This window comes from Anguilla rostrata, chromosome 16 (assembly GCF_018555375.3).
Source record: "Anguilla rostrata isolate EN2019 chromosome 16, ASM1855537v3, whole genome shotgun sequence".
NCBI classification, from domain to species: Eukaryota; Metazoa; Chordata; class Actinopteri; order Anguilliformes; family Anguillidae; genus Anguilla; species Anguilla rostrata.
The window spans coordinates 5,919,573-5,937,054 of record NC_057948.1 but is presented as its reverse complement, the minus strand read 5'-3'; the positions used below and the strand labels follow the sequence as shown (position 1 = coordinate 5,937,054).

At 46.8% G+C, this 17,482-nt stretch overlaps 1 protein-coding gene across 1 annotated transcript in view; it reads left to right on the top strand.

Moving 5' to 3' along the window:
- LOC135241816 (cryptochrome-2-like) overlaps nucleotides 1-15,681 on the top strand; it is a 28,916-nt gene extending 13,235 nt beyond the window's left edge. The window contains exons 5-12 of the mRNA XM_064312519.1: nucleotides 1,057-1,145; nucleotides 2,510-2,650; nucleotides 3,726-4,037; nucleotides 6,794-6,945; nucleotides 7,535-7,737; nucleotides 9,236-9,319; nucleotides 10,696-10,852; nucleotides 12,256-15,681. Of these exons, the coding sequence (XP_064168589.1) occupies nucleotides 1,057-1,145; nucleotides 2,510-2,650; nucleotides 3,726-4,037; nucleotides 6,794-6,945; nucleotides 7,535-7,737; nucleotides 9,236-9,319; nucleotides 10,696-10,852; nucleotides 12,256-12,262 (1,145 nt within the window). The 3' untranslated portion in view covers nucleotides 12,263-15,681. The remainder of the gene's footprint in view (nucleotides 1-1,056; nucleotides 1,146-2,509; nucleotides 2,651-3,725; nucleotides 4,038-6,793; nucleotides 6,946-7,534; nucleotides 7,738-9,235; nucleotides 9,320-10,695; nucleotides 10,853-12,255) is intronic.
- The last annotated feature ends 1,801 nt before the right edge of the window (nucleotides 15,682-17,482 follow it).

The window sequence follows — 17,482 nt, the reverse complement described above, 5'->3', positions numbered from 1 at the left end:
TGGTTTTTTAATCATTTTTAAAATCTTGTAAAATGTGTACTATGTTGACCCCACTATGAGTTGGGAGTGATTATATTCTTCAAATTATAGGAAAAAAAACCTGTGATTTGAAATGGAATTAATTTTCACTAAAATTAGGTTATAATGTCATCAACACCTCAAAGTCATTGAGTTGCTCTAATTAGCTCAAAATTTGTTAGCCTGATTAATGATCCGATGTGAGTGCAATTGTAGGTTCAGTGGTTTCTTATAAGGCCGAATCAGCTTGCGAAATTCCATTCAAATCTGTAACGGTGTGGTCCAGTTAGGAATTGCCTCGGACTTGTCTGCTGCTGGAGCTGACGTCAAATGATTGGACCACGTACGTGTTTAAGAACAGAAGTTGGGGCTGTGTACCCCCAGATGTAGAATCATTTGCGTTAATGTCGATTGACGTTCGGATATGCGATGGGGGTTTCGGCACGATGCAGTCGGATGTTGGCCATACCTGCTGGACGGAGCGTAGCACAGTGGGTGAGGAACTGGGCTTGTAACCGAAAGGTCGCAGGTTCGATTCCCGGGTAGGACACTGCCGTTGTACCCTTGAGAAAAGGTACTTAACCGGAATTGCTTCAGTATATATCCAGCTGTATAAATGGATACAATGTAAAAATGCTATGTAAAAAGTTGTGTAAGTCGCTCTGGATAAGAGCGTCTGCTAAATGCCTGTAATGTAATGTAATGTAAAGCTCCTTATGCTATGCACGTGAGTCCCAGATCAAAGCGCAGAATGCTTACTTGGCGCTGTCATCAGCCGTCTGTGTCCTGTTAACAGGCTGAGGCTTTAAACCAGAGCGCCTCGTGTTCACAAAGCGGCTTTTTTACGTGTGCTGTTCACACCTGCCCTCTAAGCTCGCTCCTCTGTGGCCTGGAGTCCCTACGGAAACGCGACTCCTCCCACCCCTCCCCCCTCCCCCCTCCCCCGCTAATCCGAAATGTACCTTGCTCTGTGTGCATGCGTAACTGCCTCTCATCCACACCAATGACATAAACCCCCCCCCTTTTCCTGTTCCGCAGGTTTTAAGACGCACGGGCTGAGCCCGGCGGTGTGGAAGGGGGGCGAGACGGAGGCCGTGGACCGGCTGAACAAGCACTTGGACCGCAAGGTGCGTGGCCCGATCCCCTCTCCTGCCCCGCCCTGCCCCGCCCCACCTTGGCCATATATGCATGTCACTCACAGCTGACTCACTCAAGCAGGGCCAGGCAGCACATGCCAGAGCCAGCATTAAAGGCTCCGGCTGAGAAGCCAAGTAGATCAGCGATCTCAAACTCCCCGCAGGGCGAGCTCTGTCTGACATCTCAAACTCCCCACAGGGCGAGCTCTGTCTGAGATCTCAAACTCCCCACAGGGCGAGCTCTGTCTCTGATCTCAAACTCCCCGCAGGGCGAGCTCTCACTCTGATCTCAAACTCCCCGCAGGGCGAGCTCTGACTCTGATCTCAAACTCCCCGCAGGGCGAGCTCTGTCTGAGATCTCAAACTCCCCACAGGGCGAGCTCTGTCTGAGATCTCAAACTCCCCGCAGGGCGAGCTCTGTCTGAGATCTCAAACTCCCCACAGGGCGAGCTCTGTCTGAGATCTCAAACTCCCCACAGGGGAGCTCTGTCCTGATCTCAAACTCCCCAGGGCGAGCTCTCACTCTGATCTCAAACTCCCCGCAGGGCGAGCTCTGACTCTGATCTCAAACTCCCCGCAGGGAGAGCTCTGTCTGAGATCTCAAACTCCCCACAGGGTGAGCTCTGCCTGAGATCTCAACCTCCCCACAGGACGAGCTCTGACTCTGATCTCAAACTCCCCACAGGGCGAGCTCTGTCTGACATCTCAAACTCCCCACAGGGCGAGCTCTGTCTGAGATCTCAAACTCCCCACAGGGTGAGCTCTGTCTGAGATCTCAAACTCCCCACAGGGTGAGCTCTGTCTGAGATCTCAAACTCCCCACAGGGTGAGCTCTGTCTGAGATCTCAACCTCCCCACAGGACGAGCTCTGACTCTGATCTCAAACTCCCCACAGGACGAGCTCTGTCTGAGATCTCAAACTCCCCACAGGATGAGCTCTGTCTGAGATCTCAACCTCCCCACAGGGCGAGCGCTGTCTGAGATCTCAACCTCCCCACAGGGTGAGCTCTGTCTGAGATCTCAAACTCATCCTGGGCGAACTCTGTCTGAGATCTCAACCTCTCCACAGGGTGAGCTCTGTCTGAGATCTCAAACTCTCCACAGGATATTGCATTATATAGTAAATAAGGACTTTTGTGAAACCTACTGATAAATGTTTCATATTTGAAGTATTTCTATGAAAATGTGCAGTATCTTTAAGTGGCCATACATTGTATGTTTGCCTGTGTATTTTGTATTTTGAGGTCACTGCATTAGATTAGTCTGTGATACGTCTACAGGGATGATTTTGACAGCATTTGGTAGCATCTGGATGTGCTCATTTGGATTTTCTGGGTTTTTTTTGGGGACGGCAGGCCTGGGTGGCTAATTTCGAGCGCCCCCGGATCGGCGCGTCCTCCCTGATGGCCAGCCCCACCGGCCTGAGCCCCTACCTACGTTTCGGCTGCTTGTCCTGTCGGGTGTTCTATTACAAGCTGCGTGAACTCTATCAGCAGGTGAGTTCTCCAGGGGTAGGGTGGGTGTGGTGGGTGGGGGGGTGGTGGTGGTGGGGTGGGTGGGGTGTTTCACCAAGCAGGATTACACGTATTTATTTGGCAGAAACTTTTATCCAAAGGATTACTGTGTTAACCGGATACGTTTATTTACCATTTAGTCGTAACGTCACATAAGGAGAACAGGCCATTCAGCCCAACAATGCTTGCCGTTTTTCTGACTGAATTGTGCCTAGTGCTCTGATTACCTGCAGACTACATAGTATCTAACACCGTATCAAGCCTGAGCTCAGTATAACCCGAACGGCTCTTTAATTCGGTCCATGTTCCATGCGCATTTGGAATTCGGGCATCTGCAGGAGGAGTCTGCTGCTTCTTATCTGTGGGGCGACATAGCTCAGGAGGTAAGACCGATTGTCTGGCAGTCGGAGGGTTGCCGGTTCAAACCCCGCCCTGGGCGTGTCGAAGTGTCCTTGAGCAAGACGCCTAATCCCTAACTGCTCTGGCGATGAAGGCATCAATTGTAAGCGCTTGGATGCTTATAAATGCGTCATTAAGGTCGCCTATCGAATTACGGCCTGGGCTGGGGTGGGTTGGGTTTCTCGGGCTACCCAACTTGCGATGCGACCACAGTTAACCGTGGTGATCCTGTGCGTGTCCATCGCGGTTCCGTGCGCCAACGGACAGCTCCAGAAAGTTTGGAATTGGAGTTTTACCTTACTGCAACACTGTTCTACATACTTCGATCAGACGCTCTTATCCAGACACTAATCCATTTATACAGCTGGATTATACTGAAGCAATTTCGGTTAAGTACCTTGCTCAAGGGTACAACGGCAGTGTCCTTACCCGGGAATCGAACCTGCGACCTTTCGGTTACAAGCCCAGTTCCTTACCCACTGTGCTACACTCCGTTTCCAGTGCCTAAAATGGCTGCTGAAAAGAAACCCCAGGAGCCTGTGCTCACTGCAACCCTTAAAGGGCTCTAGTTAGGAACTCTGGGTTTATAAGGTGAGCGCTGCCCAGAGACTGAAATGCAGCATGTCTCTTGTGCCCCCCCCCCGGTCCCCCCCCCCAGGTCCGGAGGCACGGCACACCCCCGCTCTCCCTGTTCGGCCAGCTGCTGTGGCGAGAGTTCTTCTACGCGGCCGCCACCGACAACCCCAACTTCGACCGCATGTCGGGGAACCCCATCTGCGTGCAGATCCCCTGGGACCGCAACCCCGAGGCGCTGGCCAAGTGGGCTGAGGGCCAGACCGGCTTCCCCTGGATCGACGCCATCATGACCCAGCTGCGGCAGGAGGGCTGGATCCACCACCTGGCCCGGCACGCCGTGGCCTGCTTCCTGACCAGGGGGGACCTGTGGCTCAGCTGGGAGAGCGGCATGAGGGTGGGTGACGGAGGTCCCGCCCATTACATTACATTACATTACATTACAGGCATTTAGCAGACGCTCTTATCCAGAGCAACTTACACAACTTTGACATAGCATTTGACATTGTATCCATTTATACAGCTGGATATATAATGAAGCAATTTCGGTTAAGTACCTTGCTCAAGGGTGCAACGGCAGTGTCCTACCCGGGAATCGAACCTGCGACCTTTCGGTTACAAGCCCAGTTCCTTACCCACTGTGCTACACGCCGTCCACAGTCCGTGTCGAGCCGTTCTCTGCAGTAGGGCTGCGAGACGCCCCTTTGAACCCTTCGTGAGAGTAGGTTTTTACGCCACCGCGACGGCACAGCCGTGGCCGGACGCATTATGTTTTCGGGTTGTCCGTCCGTCCGTCCCTCTGTCCCGATTCTCGTGAACGCGATATCCCAGGAACGCCTTGAGGGAATTTCTTCAAATTTGGCACAAACGTTTTACTTGGACTCAAGGATGAGCTGATTAGATTTTGGTGGTCAAAGGTCAAGGTCATCGTGACCTCACAAAACAGGTTTTTTGCCTTGGTTGGCGGAGGCATTCAACCGCGAGGCGGTATTTCTAGTTGGAATGTATTTTCAACTCTGACTAAGAACTAAGAACATTGAGTTCTTACTCAATGATCTAGAACTGCTTTCCTTACAGTGACCGGTAGTGATTGTGACATCAGCATCGGAATGTTCAGCTAAGAACATTCTAATAGTCAGGCAAAACATTTCATAGTCAGGCCTCCACTCGGTGCTCGTTAATCTACTGGTAATATTCAGAATTGGTCCTGGCTGGACTAGCCTGTTAGCGCCGGGCTGGCTGGCCTCTAGTCTGACGGCAAAAACTCTCGGGGTGTCGAGCACCTTTGTAGCCCTGGTCCCTGAACCCCCCCCCCCCCAGTCAAATTTGTATGCCTTTAGCCATTAGTTTCAAGGACTATATCATTTGCTGCTAGTAAACAAGTGGTTATGCTTATATTATGACGGCTCTGTAATTATCACACTTTGAATGCGCGTCCTAACTAAATCCTTAGCTAAATTTTACCAGCTTTGTTAGCTTTACTGTTGTCCACAGTTCAAAAATATACAAACGTTCTCTAATGTAGCTTCTGCCTTACCTGTTGGGGAAACTTGCACTGGAGGAATTCTCTGGAATCCCAGTTCTGAGGCTGCTGGTCTCAAGCGACTCTCAATGAACCAATGAGTTGAGCCAGCTTAACCAGTTTAAGGCGCAAGGTCGCAAATATGCAATTAGAATCCTCAGGACTGAACATTCTAATGCTGATGTAACAATCGCTACAATGCTGTGGAGTTCTAGAACGCTGCCTTAGAATGTTGAAAGTATCTTTATTTGGTTTTTACATTTTACATTTTTAAAACATATTTCCTTTAAAAAGGTCAAAAGGAACAGAAAATACGTTTAGACATAGACGTTTACTAAGTTTCGAGAAAATAAGCAACATTCAGAAAAAGGAAACCTAATACAAACAGCCATACGTATGTTTAACTAATAATCACAGGACAATAATTATTGTAAGACGTAACTTACATAAAATGTGTATTTGAAGAATAATAAAACAACAATTTGTGTTGAAAGAACGTTCAAATAAACCTACTCTACGAAGGGTTAAAAGATACAGGCCGTTGGATCGCAGAGCCTCATCCCCATGGAAACGCTGCCAGTTGTACCCTGTGAGTGGGTTTTCTGTTACCGGGGTAGGAAGGCGGATTCTGCCGTGCAGGGAACACGCTGTGCTCACAGTGTGGCTCTCCTGACGCATACTGTGTGTGTCATGCCATAACTGGCCTTGTGTTTTGCCCTGGAATAGGAATAGCTTATAAGAATACCATTCCTTTATTGCATGTATTCGTTATATGGTGTTAATTTTTATTACTCTACTGCTGCTTCTGCTACTACAGCAACTACTGCCAACACTACTAATGTGAATTATTATTACTGATATTAATATTTTATTATCGTCAACACACGTTTGTAAAAAAAAAAAGCGTGAAGGGAATTGTTTAATTTTTAAAATATTTACTCTGGACAGCCGCGGTGTATGCAGGTTTTCATTGTTACTTGGCACTTAATCGGTTCAACGGTTGGTGGTTGATTTATTTAAAAAAAACAATGATTTAAAAAAAGATAATAGGCCAGGCAAGACTCGCCAGCATTAAAAAAAAAATGAAAATGACTTCCAAGTCAAAAAAAAAAATAAAAAATAATAATAATTTTGAAATTGCCTGAAATGGAACAGGCTTGCAGCCACAGTCTTTGGAATCTCTCGATGGTGTCAGGGGCATGTTCCACCGTAGCTCATGTCTTTTGTTTACGTGTAGTCCGATCAGCATCCGTAGAGTCGGCAGAGACTGGGGAGAAAGTGTAAGGTATAATTAAATGGGCGCTGGGGTGCAATAACAGGTTTTTCAGCAACAAAAACCTGACTTTTCATAAACTTGTCACAAGCGAATTGACTGTGGCTAATGCGCAGACCGTAAGTATTTGGACAGCGACACTTTGTACATTTTTGTGGATTTGGCTCTGTACTCCAGCGCGGGTGAACAAAACGATAAATACGAGGTCCAAGTGCCGACCGTCTTCCGTAGTTCGCGGGAATTATAACTTCCATGGCGGGTGACCCGCTGGTGCAGCCATTTTTTTATTTTTTATTCGTGGCCTTTCGGGGCGAGCCTTTTTTTAACACGTCCACGTCCGTGTCCCCCCCCCCCCCAGGTGTTCGAGGAGCTGCTGCTGGACGCGGACTACAGCGTGAACGCGGGCAGCTGGATGTGGCTCTCCTGCAGCTCCTTCTTCCAGCAGTTCTTCCACTGCTACTGCCCCGTGGGCTTCGGCCGCCGCACCGACCCCAGCGGCGACTACATCAGGTGGGTTCCCCGCCGCCGCGCCCGCTGGCTCCCCCCCCCCCAGCGCTGATACGTGCCAGGGGAGCTGGCCCGCGTCCGCACGCACATCAGTACATATCTATGCATGTCTCGTATGAATATAATTAGTTTGTATAGCATTTAAAATTATTATTTTTTTTTTTTACACAAACATTCATCGCAGTACACTGTACAGTGGACCTTGGCATAACCCCCCCCCACGAGAGCATGCCTAGGGTGATGGTGGCAAGGAAAAACTCCCTGTGCAGGATCGATTGGCGCCCAAGATTTGTTTGACAGTTGTGCGGTATAGATGTTACTCTAGCTTTTCCTATTCCTTTTTTTTTTTAAACTAATTCTGGAATTATTTCCACGCCACCCCAGACTTATTTGTTTTTTATTTGTGCTCTGATACCGCAGTCGGCATTCTGTTTGCCGTTCACCCACGGGAAGGAAATTTGCCATAGCATACTGTTGAAATTGAAATGGACCTTTTTTGGAATTATAATTACGGAACGCCCGTCGCGTGACGCGCGACACGTTGATCCATCGTAACCGCGTGGGTGGGGGGTGGCGTTTCCCGCTCTCGCAGGAGGTACGTCCCGAAGCTGAAGGACTACCCCAACCGATACATCTACGAGCCCTGGAACGCCCCGGCGGCGGTGCAGAAGGCGGCCAACTGCGTGGTGGGCGTGGACTACCCCAGGCCCATTGTCAACCACGCCGAGGTCAGCCGGCTCAACATCGAGCGGATGAAGCAGGTCTACCAGCAGCTCTCGCACTACAAGGGGCTGAGTGAGTGTCCGTCCGTCCGAAAACCGCGCAGTAACCGCGGCGCACCCGCGCTAAGCGTCCACGAGTGAAACCATGGCTAACGACGTAGCTCGCTAGCTATGGCGTGTCCCCCTCCTCGCCTGTGGCGGTGGTACGCGCTAACTAGGCTAGCTAAAGTTAGCGAACGTGTTAGGGTTAGCTAAAGTAACGTTAGGCGACAAAGCCGCGCTTTAAAAAATCCCGTGCCAGTTTGAAGTGGTGATTTTGGGAGGTGCACCGCCTACGCATGCGTCCCACCAAGGCGGCCACTCGGGTCCCGTGAGTGGTGATACCACATTGCCTTGCATAGCCCACGCGGCAGCAGTCCACGACCTGGGTAAAAAAACACGCTTGGGCCTATGAACAGGTGTTCTGACATATTTGTTGGCATGAGAGGGTGTGGGGGCGCGGGTGCGATTATAAAACTGCAGAGTAGTCGGCATCCATTAGCAGTTCTTTTGGTTAGAACCTTGGTGAAAGCCAGTTGGCTTGGTGTGATGTGGCTCACATGGTGTCAGTCCCACTGCAGGAGTCCCCTGCAGCGCACGATGGCGTAAAACAGCGTTTGCTTTCTTAAACCTTTTTTAAATGCAGCGCAGGCCGGTTTTTCGACACCGGCTTTCCTTCGATTTGAGGACGCGCAGACGCGATATTGTTCACTCGTTTAAAAATGGTCGCGCCTGTCAGTCTTCGAATACCCGAGGTGGTTTTGCAACTTTGGAAGGGGCCAGGGTTGGCGGAGGTCATAATGCGGTTAAAGCAGGTCATACACAGAAGGCTTTTAAAAAAAATGTTTTTAATGTTTTTTTTTTTGTTTTTTTTACTGTAAACCCGAACATTTTCGCAAACGAACGCCGATTTCCTGTGGTCGGCGGGACACGCGGAGCAGTGCAACGTGATTGGTGTGGCTGATCGCGTTTGGAGCCCCCGCGTACATCCTGTCCGTTTTGCGACTTTTTCGGTCATTAAGCCCAGGGTGGTGTCATGTGATTAGTTTCTTAGTAACGGCGAAAACACAAATGCGCGCCTGGCACAGCGCGTCTCTCCGGTTCGTAATGCCCATTTCTCTGCAGTCCTAGTGGCGTTCTGTAGACCTCAAAGACGTGAAAGACTTGCGGGCTCTACGTGAACTCGCCGTGTCCCTGTTGCGCGTCTGTTCTAAGAGCGCACGGCTGGTCGCCCTCTCCCGGTTCAGTGCCGCCGCGGGAGGGAAGGGAAGATCGGCGGAGACCGCGAAACGCCAAACTCCGGAGCGCCCGCGATTTTTTTTTACCGCAGCGGTGGTCCGTGTCGTTATCAGAAACGCGCTTTGTGCTCTTTGAACATAAAATTTGCTAATAAATCTATTATGTCTTTATTTAGTTCCCTTCGTAGCTGTCCCGTTTACTGTGGCGAAGGTCTCGAGCGTTTGAAGCGGTCACCGTGACGACACTGGAGTCCTTCTCACTCCGCCGTTTTTTTGTTTTTTTTTCCCCCCCAGGTTTGCTGGCCTCGGTACCCACCATTCAGGAGGAGGCGGAGCCACCGATGACGGACAGCTCCAACGCCAACAGCAGCGCAAGCGGTGAGCCTGGCACGGCGGGGTCTGGACTGTGGCCGATACTTTTGTTTTAGAAAACCGAATGCTATAAAAAACAAATTTAGCAACAACAAAAAAAAAAGGCAGTTAAAGTTAACGTTATGCCGCGTTGGTGACTATTGCATGTCGATTGCCGTTTTCTTTCTTACAATGAAGTCTGTACTTGTTGAGATGGGGGGTGAGCGTCGATCGAACGAATGTTTGACGGCTGCGCGTTCTGTTAGTGCTGCCTGCCCCTTGTGATGTGGGAGGAAAAAGGCTTTTCAGAATGACGTGGGCATCAAGTGGCACGCTTCATGGTTACCAACTCTGCTTCTGTGGTGTCTTTTCTCTGGACAACCTTCACTTCACTGCAGCAGTTTTTTTTCGGAACAGGCAATGCCAGGTCCTCTAGGTCAGCAGCACTGCTGGTTTTCTCTTCTGTCTGATAGTCCATAGTCCAATAATGTCACTGATTGGTAGATAGTCCATAGTCCAACATTGTCACTGATTGGTAGATAGTCCATAGTCCAACATTGTCACTGATTGGTAGATAGTCCATAGTCCAATAATGTCACTGATCAGTAGATAGTCCATCGTCCAACATTGTCACAGATTAGTAGACAGTCCATAGTCCAGTAATGTCACTGATTGGTCAGAGGTCACACTCACCTGGTGCATTTAAAACCCCTGGAAAATAAGCAATGAAAACCAGCAATGAAACGGCTCAGAAATTAAAATGGCAGGAGTTTGAAAGGCTCGGGCTTTGAGGCTTCGTTGCCTTAACGGTTAGAATTGATTCGCAGGTTCCACAAGGCTTCATGCCACCTAAGAAGCCTCCGTATTAATTTCAGTTCATTCGGATGCATCTTTCACACCCGTGCGCCTCAACAAATGCGTCCAGCCTCTCAGTGCTGCAGGCCCCACCGAAGACGAGACTTCTTGTTCTCGCTGCTACCTTTTGCATTACATTACATTACATTACAGGCATTTGGCAGACGCTCTTATCCAGAGCGACGTACAACAAAGCGTATATAACCATAACCAGGAACAAGTATGACGAAACCCCTAGAGAGAAGTACCGGTCCAAGTGCAGGGAACAACCGCATAGTTCAACTTGGACCCTGAAGGTTAAACTGATTAACACTAAACAACGAGAACGGCAACAACGCAATCCATGGAAAAAATAAAGCAGTGGTTAAGACAGTTAATGCACCTAAGTCACCTGCAGTTCCCCCTAGTTTATTATTCTTATTATTTTTTTAAATTTTTAGCCGAAGACGTGTGTGTTTTCCTGTTGAAGTTAAAGAGGGTTTGGCGCCTGCCACGCGTCGAGTGGAGAAATGACCCGGCGACGTCTAATGCGGCTTCCCCTGTTCCAGGTTCGAGTTCGGACCGCCGCCGGGCTGAGGCCTCGCCGAGGAAGAGGGGGATGACTCCGGAGTCGCCCTTCGCGGAGAAATGCAGGGGTTCTAAAGTCCCCCGCTCCCGCGCCGGCCCGAGCCTGGACCAGGACCCGGGACGGTCCGACTGCCAGCGGTAAGTACGGGCGCGCCTCCTCGCCCGCATTTTAATTGGGCATCGCTACACGTGGCGCGATGTAGCGAGAGAACTCCGCTTGCCGCCGAGAGGTTGCAGGTTCGCGTCGCAGGCGGAGCACAGCCGTCGTACCCTTGCGCAAGGCATTTGAGCGGAAATGGCTTCAGTACGTGCCAAGCCGTATAAATGAATGGCATATCAAAATGTATGCCTTGTTACTCTTGGTAAGGGCACACAAATAATATTGTATAATATTAAGATCATGTATGACAAGGATTGGCTGTAGTCTCTTTTGGAAGTGTATCGATTGTTATAGGACCTAGCTTCTTTTCGTGGAGTCGAAGCCAGGACGATGCAGAAACTCGCCAAGACGACAAACGCTTTACCGAAGAACGTAAATGTTTATTGTAATCACACTGGCCAAGCGGGGAAGGTCACTGAAACACAACACAAGTTTGCGGTACAGCAACCCAACCCGCTCTGGTCTTCTGGCCTGGTTTAAATACCCTCTGGGGCCTTGACTGGGTACGCGTGTCCATCCTATCTGCGAGGGCCTATCTCTTTGTCTCCCTAATTACGTCTGTTTTGTACATAAACAACCTATGCCATTAGTGTTGCCTGATACCGTATGGCGCAACTACTTCCAGAGGAGAAAAACTCAGAAACTCATCACAACCTTGTATTTGGAAAACCAAAAAAAAAAAAATTCTCAATAGATCAGTGGTCTCCAACCCTGGTCCTGGAGAGCTACAGGGTCTGCTGGTTGTCATAGTGACTCTGCACTTCATGAATCAATCAGAGCAGTTGATTGCACAGTTAACTCAACTCACCTGGTGTCTCGGGTCTCAATTGGGTGCTGATTTTAAGGTGAAAACAAAAACCAGCAGAGTCTGTAGCTCTCCAGGACCAGGGTTGTAGACCACTGCAATAGATGCTGTCGGGAGAGGCCTTTGGAATGTTGTCTATGTGATGTCTCTCGATTGACTCCAGCAGGCGGGCCCGTGGCGTCAGGCGTGGTGGTCTCTTTGGCTCTGTTAACGGAGTGACAGGCGTGAGGACCAACCGCAGCGTCCGTGTGTAATTACAGCGGACGCGCGGGCGTCACTCATCGCTGACGGTTACGTCCGGCCAATAGGCTCACTTCAGAGGTTGAAGCGGCAAACGCGAAGCAGATTACTGCAGTCTCTGCACAACGGTCACATAACTCAGAAAAATACCCTGTGTTAGACAATTAGTCCTCCCACCCCCACTTCAGTCCAATTACTTTGAATATCGGTAAATGAAAGCGGCTAGTTTAAAAAACAATTAAGCTAGTTAGCTAACTCATGGTTTTTTTTTTTTGTCCTCAATGTGCACTGTCTGAATAGTGCTAACTATTGTGGTGTTTTTATTTTTTTTTTTAGATGGTGATCAGGAGGATGAACTCAGAAGAAAAAGAAAGAAAGGAAACTGCCAGAGGCACCTGGCGTGACCTTCCCGCCCTTCGTCTGTAAGATCGGCGGAAAGAAAACGAAAGTACCATAGCAACGTTTTCGTTTAAAATGCAAAAGTAAACGAACAAACCCAACCCGACACAACACCAAAAAAACTAAGGACTTAAAAATACACCAGAAATGAACCATCACTTCCAGAAATCGAATGAACACACTGCTATAGTAAGCTTCCGTAGTCTTTTGCTTCAGTATTTCCTAACCTGCTGTTTTTTTATTTTTTATTTTTTTGGTTTTTTTTTAATTTTTTTCTGATCCGATGACATTTGTGGAGAGTGTGAGGCATTGCAAACAAATGTCCATAATTTCTTGTCACATTGTCAGAGAGATATTTTGTCGAGCGCGTGTCTGGTCGGACGCCAGCATTCTGTGGCTTTCCAGAGAGCTGCTACAGTGGCGGATGAAGCATTTGAAAAATGGTTCCCTTAGCATGTTGTTGTTCGAATGCACCGTGGGTAATGGAGTATTCCAGTTTGAACGGGCTCAGAATGACCCCTGTCAGATTTGCCATTTATACGTGTAACCATGGCAATACACTCGCGCTTTGTGGAGCAAACGATATTGTATCATTCAAGGTTTGGGTTTACTTGTTCAACACATACACTGTTTTGCACATGTATCAGCCTTATATATGTAAAACCAAAAAAAAAGGGTTTTTTTTGGCTGTGCGCTTTTATTTTAAAGAAGAAAAAAAAACATTTTCTTTGGTTAATTTGAAGGTTTTGAAAACTTTTTCAAGGCGTTTTTTAAAAAAAAATGAATTTTATTTAAATTTAGGAAATAACATTTCCGTTTGTACAAATCTGTAGCTCAGAGCCCAGGAATAAATGTAACCCCACCCACACATAGGCACAGATGGAAATGTTTAGACTGGTCCGATATTGCAACGCAGTTGATTTCTGGTACTGTTGCAGATGCTTAATACATACCATAATAACCGCGTACAATGTAGTCTTAAGCCTTTCATGGCTTTACCATGACAACCACATTAATTTTGTTTAAAAAAACAAAAACAAAAAAGACCTAAATCGTGTTTACCAGCCGTGTTATATTTACCTCATGAAGTAGGCATGTAACTGCACACAATACAACACAATACAATATCAGTCTGTTTTGTGGGAACTTCAGTAGGAGCTGTGTGAATGTAAGATGTGCTTGCCTTTTCTTCACCTACTGGTGTGTAGTGCTACAATAGCCATGGTATCTTGGTCCCACTTCTGGCAATATGAAACTATGATACAAAAAATGATCTATGGTCCAGACAGAAAACGGAATGAATAATTGTTTTTTTTTTTTTTTTGACTCATTGATTAGCCGGTGTAATGCTTAATAAAATGGTTGTTTCTCTATAGAAACTAACGTCAAAAGTGCACAGCCAAAGGAAATACCCCCTCCCCCCTTTTTTAATGATTTAAAAAATGCTAGTACCAACTGTTGATTAGCTTCCATATTCAATAAGCCACGCTTACTTTTCTGTTGTTGACCATGCACATTCCAAGCAAAAAAAAAACAAACAAAAAGAAAAACATTCATTATAATTTAAGTGTTCTTAAGCTATGTTGAATAGTTATTTATTTTTTGTAATGTAAAAAAGAGATTATTTTCATTATAACTCTAAACGGTTTTGTGAGCAACTCCTTTCTTAAGCCAAAAGTACACAATGCCATCTGTAACTTTTAAGATCAAGGTGAACAGGTAATTGCGTGTATGGAGTGAACATGAGGGCTTCGCCGAGAGACATACTTTCAAAAGTCACGACAATATTAGAAACCGAAATGACGTTTAATGCACTTTTTTTTTTTCCTCCTGAATTTTCAGGTCCTTTCTGAGAGAAACATTTAGCTTTCTCGTCAGGCCTGAAGTGTGCATTGGAGCACTTTTCAAAATGAAAATAATAATAATAATAATAATTCACACATTTTCTGACTTGCCGCAGAAAGATTTGTTCAGTTTTGAATTTTCAGACGGAAAAACGCGATACGCTTACAGCAAGCGCACGTTTTGCAAACCACAATACTTCAAATCGAGCAGGACTGGACCGATGAATTGCTGGAAACTTCCATAAATTCCTAGCAACCAGCGGACTCTGTATTGACCACGTTCTCTGACTTTTCGCTCCGAAACCTCCAAATTGGCATGTGGAATTGAAAAATGAAGAGTACGTTCCTGAATTCTGGAAGCCTTTTCGGCTTCTTGTTGAGTGTATGACGCTGATGACGCAGCGGGAAACCAGATGAGGTGTGAATCTCTTCTGGTTCGGTCCGTCTCACCCCTGGACGGACAGCCCCTTGTCAGTTGGCCAGCTTGTAACATAAGGCAAGGCTTACTGTGCCTTGGGTTATTAATTCATGAGTATAACACCCTCCGCTCCGATGCGCTGAGAAATTTCAGCGACGTTAAACAACAGCCTCCGCTTGCAGTGCAGTTGACAAGCAAACAGCTTGTATTCGGCTTCATATTCCAGTCATGCAATATGTAACGTTAATTAATGGAGTGCTGGACTCGGCTGCCGCTGGTTGCCGTCGGTTTCTTGCGGGAGCTGAGTCACTCTTTGACCTGCTGAGTGCCGGTGAGCTGGAGCAGGACCCAGTTTCTGTATGGGTGCCTCATGGAACTGTATGGGTCCGTTTATCATTCGGCTTTTACTCCCGTTCAGTCAACACCTATACGTATATATACACACAGCTCTAGTATCCAAAGCTGTTCCATGAACGTCTTCAGGATCGTCTTCTGGAAACATTGTCGGCTACTACCACTAGGATTGCTCTTATTTAATGGTTTTTTTTATTTTTATTTTGTGCGGCAGCTTTGGTATGTAGAATGTGAATAATTAAAGAGGACGGGGTCACGTACTGCAGTCCTGCCTGGTGGGTGTGCGTGTGTGTGTGTATATATGTGTGTGTGTGTGCATGCGTATGCGTCTGCATGCATGTCCATGTACAGTATGTGGAGTGAATGTGTGACTGAGCCTATTCCGGTACGCCTGCTTCAGATCGCCATGGAGCCCTTTCAAATTAAGATGCCGCAAACCAATCAAAACGAAACGTTACGGCTAGCTGTCCAACTCGTACGTCATTCGCACAGAGTACCCAAGAAGGCTGCTTCCATGCGTAACGGCCATTGCATTGTAGCGAGGTGTTGGTGTAGCTGCACTTTGCAGAAATGGCGTGCACCGTACTAGGAAGACAAGGATGCATCACAAGTGAGATCCAGCTGCAGGTTCTACCAGTCTGACTTTTTTTACAGGGGGGTAACTGGAACCTGAAATCCATTTTTATGGTACAGTCATCTGTCCAACGATAACGTGGTCAAAAATTTTTATTTGCAGAATCCTGACCTTTTTTTTTGAGGTTTCAAGTCACCATTACAACCTCTCGCTCTCAGGTTGTAGTAGTAATTCATTGCACAGCTGGCGATGTGGCAACAAGTAAGAATATGGACATTGTTGTTATTATTTTTATTTTTTTAGAGATTGCTGCAATTTAATAATATCAAATTAGTGTGATGTTCCCCCTTAAAAAATAAAGTCCCGCCCACATGTGTTTTTACACTATGTTATCTGTATCGAACGTGGGAGGTGGCTTTTACATTAATTATTTTTCCCCTCCATATTCATTTTATAAACTTGTGAAATGGATGTATTCTCTCTTGTTGTGTTTGTTTTTACGCAATTTGTAAAGTGTAAAATACTTCTTTTTGTTTTTCCTAATTAAATGCAGCTTCTGTAAGTAACCTACAAGTGACTCTGGTGTCTGTGATTGGAGCGTTTGCGCATTGGGGGGAACTGCTGTGATTGGGTAAATGAGTTTCGACTGCACGGTGGCTTGTTCTGGGATATAGATGAGTTTTATAAAGGAATGTTATTTAGAGCTTTCAAATCAGTCTTGTTGTTAAAGGTTGCAGGTTTGATTCCCAGGTCAGTAATTGTACCCATGAGAAAAAGTTCTTAATCCAGTTCACTTTAGTATATACCAAGCCAGGCACGGGTCGGTAATGAGATGATCTTGACCAAAAATATAGTGTTAAAAATAGTATGGTCCTCTAAAATGCGCTGTGTAAAACCACTGTAGGTAAAAAATAAAAAAACTGGAATTGGGACAGTCTCTGATTTGATATGCGACAGAGATGTGTATGAGAGCAGCGCCATCTGCTGTCATTGCAGAATATTGAATCTTACCTGCCAGTTATTGACAATTCAGATTTTTTGGGTTGTGCATTAACTTAACGACTTAAAACTATATTTTATTTAGTTTAAATATTTTATATTTAAACTATATATATATATATATATATATATATATATATATATATATAGTTTAAATATAAAATATTCCATTTCAATATATATTGAAAAATAATGAGATTCACATTGAAATGCATGGTCTGTAATTCACGGTGATAACCCAGTGGGAACGTTTCTGTTGTACTGAGTTTTAGGTAGCCTAATGTTTGGCTGGGTCAGGTCTAATGCAGTATCATGGCGCTTCGGCCTTTTCTGGCCCTGACGATATGACCCTGTTGGATCGCTTACTGATTGTACAGAAGCCTTGGAATGGAAAATTCCCCACTCGGGTAATCGAATCCAGTCGTCAGAACTTCGTGGGATGAACATGCAGCGCGAGTGAGTACCTAACGGCGATTGTTGCGTAATTAATGCGATTCTGCGTTGTTTAATGCTCGCTGTCGGCACCTGATCTCATTGACGCGAGCCGTGCTGGACCGTTGCGCTCCGAATCTAATCGTGCTCCGGTAAATCTTCTGCGTTAATGATGTCACAGCACCTTCAAATTAAGATTCTTAATTTTCCTGGAGCAAAGACCCGTTTTGCTATCTGATTGCAGTTGTGTCAGATGCTGCGAAGACCTCGAGACCCCTTTGCGAAAATTAAGGTTGCGGAAAAGAGTGCTGGAACGGCTATGCCGGCCCTTCTCCGTTTGTTTTTAACCTGTTTTTGTTCGAGTATTGCCTCAGCGATGTGAAATCATGAAATGTGAAATTGGCTTCGCACGTCGACTTGATGACCTCGGTGTAAGCGATTCCAAGGGCCCTTACTAACTGGGGCTCTGCAGGGATGGGGGAGGCCTGGGGTGGTGGGGCCCAATGTGAGATGTTTTCACGGAGCCCAACATCCCAGGTGCCT